Source organism: Chenopodium quinoa, unplaced genomic scaffold (assembly GCF_001683475.1).
Source record: "Chenopodium quinoa cultivar QQ74 unplaced genomic scaffold, ASM168347v1, whole genome shotgun sequence".
Taxonomy (NCBI): domain Eukaryota; kingdom Viridiplantae; phylum Streptophyta; class Magnoliopsida; order Caryophyllales; family Amaranthaceae; genus Chenopodium; species Chenopodium quinoa.
In genome coordinates this window covers 3,841,369-3,849,448 of record NW_018743792.1, presented here as the reverse complement: position 1 = coordinate 3,849,448, position 8,080 = coordinate 3,841,369, and the positions used below count along the sequence as shown (strand labels likewise).

The 8,080-nt window shown below is 41.7% G+C and overlaps 1 protein-coding gene across 1 annotated transcript; it reads right to left on the bottom strand.

Moving 5' to 3' along the window:
* Positions 1 to 6,258: 6,258 nt before the first annotated feature.
* LOC110685209 (germin-like protein) lies at positions 6,259 to 7,345 on the bottom strand. The gene is made up of 2 exons (XM_021861691.1): positions 7,156 to 7,345; positions 6,259 to 7,007 (listed from the first exon to the last, which is right to left on the bottom strand). The coding sequence occupies exons 1-2, from the start codon at positions 7,280 to 7,282 to the stop codon at positions 6,451 to 6,453; spliced, it is 684 nt and encodes a 227-aa protein (XP_021717383.1). The 5' UTR covers positions 7,283 to 7,345; the 3' UTR covers positions 6,259 to 6,450.
* Between the last annotated feature and the right edge of the window lie 735 nt (positions 7,346 to 8,080).

Sequence of the window (8,080 nt, the reverse complement as noted above, 5' to 3'; positions counted from 1 at the left end):
AAATATGTCTTTCGACGCCTGGGTCTCCTCAACTAAGTTAACCAGCTTCCTGATGTTATCTTTGGTGCCCCAAATAGTGGGACCCCCGCCGGCAAAGCCGCCTGCTATTGTGAAGATAGTCTCTTCATCCGTTTCTGAATTTGCAAGAGTAGCTTTTGCCGCCTGCCCTTTCTTGGCCAGGGTGTTGCCCTTGGCTTTGGGCAGGTAAGACTTTAGAGCCCCTTCATCGGCCAGACGGTTTAATAGCCGCATGAGGCTATGGCAACCATTAGTGTCATGGCCAACATCCTCATGGTACTGGCAGTATTTGCTTTTGTCCCGGCTGCCTACGGGACTTTTCATAACAGCTGGCTTGTCGAGAGACATCCGGTCCTTGATCTCCATGAGGATGGAGGAGCAGTCCTTTGTGAACTCGTACTTGGGGACGTACGGTTCAGATTTCCGTCTGAGCTTCAGAGCCGGCTGACCAGATCGGTCTGCCGCCCAGACCTCCTTTCTCTTATTTTCTTCCTTTTTAGCCGGATGTTGTTGTTGTTGCCAGCTGTCTCTTCTGTCAGTTTTTTTGAAATCCGACGGCTGCTTTACAGCACAAAGCTCCGTCGCCTGTATGTAGGCTTCAGCTTCCATTAACGCCTCTTGGAGGGTGGCTACCCTTTTCCGGACGAGGTCAAACTTGAAAGTCGACCCATCCTTCAGACCTTTAAAGATGTCTGTGTAAGCAACCTCATCAGACAGTCCTTGAATCTGAATTCTCATCAGATTGAACCGCCTGACATACGACTAGAGTCCTTCTCTGTCACCCTGCTGTATTGCCACTTAGCCGGGATGTTCATTGAGAAGTTTGACGTAAACAAGTACGCCAAGGTCTTGAAGTTGTTGATGCAGCCGGCTGGTAAGTTACCAAACCATCGTTGGGCAATGCCCTTCAGGGTAGCCGGGAAGCATCGGCACAAAACGACATCATCCAACCCCTGTAGGTACATGAGGTTGGAATAAGCCATTAAATGATCTTCTGGGTTGGAGGTACCATCATAGGCCCCTACCAACACGTTTTTGATCTTGGCCGGCTGTGCCGCCTGGGTGATCTCAGGGGAGAACGCCGAGGGCTGTTCTCCTAAATTTAGCAGGCACTGCTGCCAATCCATGAGTTGGAACGGCTGCTGCACATTTCTGCCAAACGGACCCGTTTGGGTAAAAAGGGATCCACCCAGCCCATTCGGCGAACCGAACAGACTAGGTTGGATCACTTTGGGTCCAGACCGGGCGGATGGTTCGCCCGTCTGACTCCCTAGACTTGTTCCCGTACGCCTGTTAGAGGTGTCATGGAAACTGTCTGGAAAGGTCGACGTTGAAGCCGACGTAGACGCCAGACTTCTCTTTTCTTGGAGAAATGTCCGGGCGTCAGAGAATATCTTTTTTGAACCATCCGACTGCAAATGCCGGATGGGTTTTCTGGGTTCCGCTTGCGGGAAGCGAAGCCGGTTTTGATCAAACTTGAGGCCCTCCCCCTCCTTCGGCTTTGGATGAGGGGTAGGGACCCGGTCTTTAATAGCCTTCTTGCTAGAAGAAGGCTTCTTGGCCGACTGACTCTTCTTGGGAGTAGCTGACCGAATGAGGTTCTGGATCTCGCCCTTGAAACTATTCATGAAGGTCATGAGTTCGTTCCTAGTAACGGGAGCAGAATCCTCTGCCGCCTGGGCAGCCCTAACCGTGTTGCCGGCTGGGTTGCTTGGAGCAGCTTGGATGTATTCTCATTCCTTCTTATCCCTGGAACGGGTGTGCTTTGTTCTGAAGGACCCGTCTGGGGCCACATAGGTGTTGAGTTCGTACTCATCACCGCTTTCATGGTCCGTCTGGACCTCAGGCTCGACAGATGGCCGCCTGTCCTGATCCGGTGGTACAGGGTTAGAAGCCATCTCAGAAGTACTCTCCCCACAGACGGCGCCAAATGTTTTAGGGTTTTTTGATGTGTCCTGCGGGAGAGTTACAATTCCAAGAATGCCCTTCGACCGCCTGTACCTGCAAAACCACGAAGACTCCGGTTTGGTGGAGCTCCGCCTCCGACCATCAAGTCAGTGATGTACGGGAGGAAGAAAGTGCGTAAAAGAGTAATTACTTCTCACGTAATGGGAGAATTCCGCAATTAAGGTTGCTCAGTTTTTGTGTAAAATGTATTTATGATAGTATTGAATGCCAATTGATTGTGTGTGTCCCATTAATGAGGACTCCCCCACTATTTATAGTGGGGAGCATTGGTTCCCCATTTAGGGCTCCTAGGACACGTGTCAGCAGGGGATTGGAGCCCTGCTGACCAATAGCAAAATGCCACGTGTCGCGCTGCCATTGGGCCACGTGGCTGGGGTAATTTTACCCCAAACAATTGGCACGGATGATAATGTGGTCGATCCTTTGACTAAACTGCTGCCTCAGGTGAAACACAACAAGCACATTGAGGTGATGGGAATCAAGCATGTTTGAGACTAGCTTTGAAATTCCCTGTACATGTGTTTTAATTAAATACGATGTTTAATGTAAGACACTGTAATGAAACCATTCATTATGGAGTAATTAATTTTGTGCAAAATTATCATTCACTCCATTACTATTTAATTGTGGTTTAGAATTAAATAATGAGTCCATTCGATTTACGGAAATATTCAAAACAGGGTATCAAGACCATGTCCTGGATAAAGAAACACCTGTTAAGTGAACATTGAATATTTAAATCGAAAATTGTCCTTAATCGAGGTCATATAACAGATGGACGATTGATGACCGCCATAGATTTGTGTGTAGTATGATTTACAGCATCGTTTCTTGTGCTGCGATGACGTGACAATCATAAATCTTTTGCACAGGTACAGTTTGGAACTGTACTGGATAAGACCTATGAGAGTACTTTAAGAAATTTCAAAATTTTCATAAGTACATTTCTCATTATGACTATAGGAACCTGTTTCCTCCGACAATGAGTATTGTGAAGTTTTCTTGTTTGAGTACTAGACTCTTTGATGTTTCCTAACTTCTGCCGTAACTAGGGATCATAACGGGAATACTCGGGAGACTAAGTCCTCTTAGTAAGAGGAACTTACAATGCAAGACTGGGATTGTCCCCCTGTTAACTATAAGGAAAAATGTTTTGTTGTTTACAAGGCCGCTCGAAGAGCGAGACTGTGAAAATGCATGGCCGTGCTCAGATGGATTTTAGAAATCATCTGCTTATTGACAGTTGAACTCAGAGATCGTGAAACACTTCTGAACGTAATAAGGATGACGATGAATCTTACCTTATAGTTCACGAAGAAACATTAAGAGACATAGGAAATGGGCTATACACTGTATGCACACTTGTCCGGAAGAACAAGTGGGAGATTGAAAGGAATGGTGTCCTTCCAACAAGTGTATTCTTCCGATAGATGGTTCAGAATTATTACAGAGTTAATTCTTCAGTAAGATCAAGTGATCGGAATGCCTAGGTCGAACCCAATCAAATCACCGATTCGAGACGACGAATTAATCCGAAAGGATTTAATGAGTCGACAGGGTTTTACCAATACAGACGTCGGATATCGAGCCTAGGGCGTCGAGACCAAGCGTCGCAAAATCACAAAGCGACAAGTATGAACATAGCCCTAGCACCACACTGGCCTAGCCATGTGGGTTGCTAGGCTATACTAGGCCTAGAACCATGCCTAGGCGCACCATGCGTGCCCTAGGATGGCTGGGCAGCATCGCAGCCCTAGCATCATGCCTAGGCGCTATCGCAGCCCTTGCATGATGCCTGGGCACTATCGCTGACCATAGCTAGCACTAGGCGCACCAGGAGCACCAGGCAGCCCATCGCAAGCCCTAGGCGCACCAGGAGCACCAAGCAGCCCATCGCAGCACAGCAGCGTGCTTGCCTAGATGCCTGGGTGCGCATGGCAGGGCCACACACGCACTAAGAACAGCTATCGCAGTGCTAGGCACTAGCGCATGCGCATGTGTGTGTGTGCGTGCCTCCCACCAAGCATAGCAGTGCTAGGCACTGGCGTGGGTGTGCTAGTGCGAGGGTGCCTGGCAGCATCGCCGAGCACGCATGCTAGGCCCTTGCGTGTGCAGGCGCACAGGCTAGGCTAGCAATGCGTGTGGCGCATGTGCGTGGGTGCGAGGCTGGTGCGTGCTATGCAAGGCTGGTGCGTGCTATGCGTGTGATATGCACTGCCAGCCAGTGCGTGGGCTGCTGGGGCCAGCACCAACACAATGTGCTAGCAGCATTAGGCGCTAGCACACAGCACCAGCGCCAGCATTGCCTAGCAAGCACTGGCTGGCTGGGATGCTGCTGGGCAGTGCTAGCTGGCAGCGCTAGCTGGCACGGTAGCTGGCTGCCAGCCTAGCAGCCACATGCCTGTTTTGTGCTTGCTTGTGGGGACCAATCAAGGGCCTTATGGAGCAAGGCAAATGGTCCCCCCACCTAGCCTTGGCCATCACTCATTAGCATGTGATTATGCCACTTGTCGCAATGTGAATAAGTTGATTATTTATTTAATTTGGAATTAAATAAATTGTTGATTTTACCAGCTCTCCCACATTGATGGGAGATTGAAAACCAAGGACCCATTTACCTATAAATACCTTTTAAGGGTATTGGGATATGCATAACCTTGAGTGGAATTAAAAAGGCAACTCTTGTAATTAGAGTAAACCTTTGATTCGTAAAACTCATAGTTTTATTTGTCCGGGTCTTGACTAACCTTCAATACTTGGGACGCTCGGGTCGGGTCGAGGGTATGATCCGTTGGAGATCTCGTAGTTTCGGGATTTTGAAGTAAGAGCTCTTCGGGAGCGAAGCACGCAACAAAGGTATAATTCTTGTTCTTAGTCTTGCTTTATTATGTTTATTATGCTTGTTAATTGCTTTAATTAAGGGGCGGGTCTTGGGGGTTTCCTTCCGTGTAGTGTCGGGTCACTACGAAACCCTACACGAGTAACCCTTGACCAAGTAACACCTGATTGAGTAACCCCTGAATAAGTAACTCATGAATAAGTAACCTCGGGGCACGGTGTGGTCAGCCACACATAAACCGCACTGAAATTCATTTACATGGTAATACTTGTAGTATTTTATTTGATTTGATTTTAGTCTCATATGTATTTTTTTTATTTTTGGAATAATGCAAATATGGTGACTAATGTATAAATATTAATAAAATAGCAACCGCTGACATCATACCTTCTCCTAAATGTACACATTTCAAGTTGTGGTAGAAAATTTTCCCGCCTAAATTATATCTGATGTCATCACTTTTTTTTTAACATTTTTTTAATTGAAATTTTTGGTCATCTATTTTACTATTCATTTTTTTAATAATTTGAAAATATAGTGTATTAAGTAGTATCCAAATTTAGTCCTATAACTTTGTAATTGTGACAATAAAACAAACTTATTTGTCAAAATTGTGCATCGTACAAGATTAATCTAGTGTTTATTATATTTTTGTTACAATTTTTTGGATTTTATTTTATAACATTTTTTTTATTTAAACAAGATTTTAAATTATGGTGAAATTTTGAAAATTGTAATTATTATGTAAAATTTTGCATTTATTTTAATTATTTTTTAGTGCTTTTAGGGGGAAATTGAGTAGTTGAAAAGTGGACACTAATTTTTTTTTCCTCTCCCCCCTCACTTATATAATAGAGATATAATATGACAAATAACTGACACAATTTAACTTTTTACGAAATAATTTCGACTACTAATTATAATTTTTAATTTTCTTATAAATGTATTAAAATAAATATGGTCATTTAAAAATGTTGTTAGAATATAAAGTTTCATAAAATCAATTTTCTTAAAAAAAGTTTTTACTAATATTTAATTATATACTTCCTCTATTCTTTTATTATTGCACCATATAGGTTGGATACACTTATTTTAGAAGTGGGAAAAAGGAAGAGAGAGAGGGGTAAAAGTACAAAAGTATCCATGTGATGTAAACATAAATTAAAGAATCAAGTGTTAAAAGTAAGGGTATACTAGATATTTGTAGTGTGAACACAAATATTTTATTTCCTAAAATAGATATGGTGTAATATATGTGAAACTTTCTTAAAAGGAAAGTGGTGCAATAATTAAAAAACAGAGGAAGTATATTAATTGGTCAAACTATGATGTTGGCAAATGCGTCAAGTTCAATTATCGTGGAATTGAGGTTTTGATAAATAGTACATGGGATATATGAATAATTTTGATTAATTAGAAAGTAAAGGAAGATGTAACAGAAATACTTTCGACTTTGTATTACGTTCTTGTTGCTTTATTTTCAGTAGATATATTTCCATACTATAGCAAAGCTTTTACAAATATTTTGATTTGGAACATTATAAGCTGAAATTACTAGAGAACGAACACTATTTATTATTTTGTCAAACCCTTTGCAACATTAAGAGCATGACTCTTCATTCTAATTAGTAGCTGCCCATACCGAACTGAGCCTGAAGATACTTGACCAAATTATCTTCAATCTGAAAACCCTTGGCTAGAACGTCAACAGAAATAGGCGGTTGAGACCCAAACACCGCGTTAGCTATTGTAATTACACCAGGGTTCTGGCTACTTAACCCTGAAATACCAAAACCGGGTGTACGGCCAACATTGAACTGAAAATGAATGAGACCTTGAGGGAAAACAAAAACGTCTCCCTTGTTAAGCAACTTAGCAAAGAGTTTGTTTGGACCTTGAGGAGGGTTTGAAGTCACAAAACCTACATAGAAGGTCCCCTCCAACACCGTGAATATCTCAGTGGCTCGGGGGTGTGTGTGTGGAGGGTTAAGACCATATGGTGCAAAATCAAGCCTAGCAAGTGATATCCCAAGTGTGTTAAGACCTCCTAAATTTGTTGCTTGTACAACTGTTGCCGCGAACCCTAGCTTGTTGTCTGTGTCCCCCGGATTTAGTCCTCGGAACAAGAAATCATCCGGACTAACCCTCATTGGATCTTTACAGAACAGTCCATTTACAAACACTGTAGCAAAAAAATACAAAACCACAAAGTTTACGTTAATGCATGTTAGTATATAACTCTATATTGATAAAATAAAATAACAACCTACAATAATATATCAAAAAATAAACTAAGATTATGTGATTTTGAGACTGAAATATGCACGTACATCCTTCAAGAGGTTGATTCACTCCTACACAAAAATCTTGCAGCTGGTTCGGATCGGTAGCGTAAACCACATAGCTTGTAATAGCCAAAAGGGCAACATATGATATGAAAATTTTATAAGCTTCCATAATTAATCTTTTTTGTGTTATTTTTCGGATAATGGAGAATTAACTTAGAATGATCTTTCCAAAGAAAGTACATGACCTTTTTATAGATGAGAAATAAATACTATTTCACGATTGCAAATGGTCTTTTTTATAGTCATCCCTTATAATTTTCAACTATATTCATTTTAATTTTCGTATTTGGGCAGTTAATGGCTAACGACTATGCCCATTATACACATAATGCTTAGCCGCCTTTGGCGTGTTTTTACAATTAACATTATCAAATTTAATTTAATGTATCATGTGCCTCTTGTGAGAGTTTTAATTGGGTAAACGATGTAATTAGATTATCTTACATAATATTTTAAGTTAGTCATGTTACTTAGTGCTGTGTTTCCCATTTTCTGGTACTTGTGTAAGTTGTGACAGTTGCTGTCAAGGATGTTCTACACTGAAAATAAATATCTAGTTGATACAAATGTAACATATTCTATCTCTGAAAATAAAAACACCGAGAGAGTATGTAATACCAATGCCTCTAGACAAATTTCTTACTCGAATCTATAAAGTTAAAACAGAGACTCACTATCCATTAATGTCTTTTTTTTGCTATAGTAAGTAAATTACAAATAAAAAAATATTGAAAATAATAATTCCACCTTTATCATTTCTGCTTAAAACAATCCTACATCTGAATTATCTGGAAATAAGCCCACTTTTAACCTTTATTTTTCCAAAACAGTCTCGTCTACCTACAGCTGGTCTGTTTAACAGATTAATTTTTTTTTCCAAAAACAACACAATCACCATGCGTCCATA

Coding starts and splice junctions, on each gene's coding strand:
- LOC110685209 (XM_021861691.1), bottom strand. CDS start 7,282: ATGGAAGCTTATAAAATTTTCATATCATATGTTGCCCTTTTGGCTATT. Junction 7,008..7,155: donor GAATCAACCTCTTGAAGGAT/GTACGTGCATAT, acceptor TTTTTGCTACAG/TGTTTGTAAATGGACTGTTC.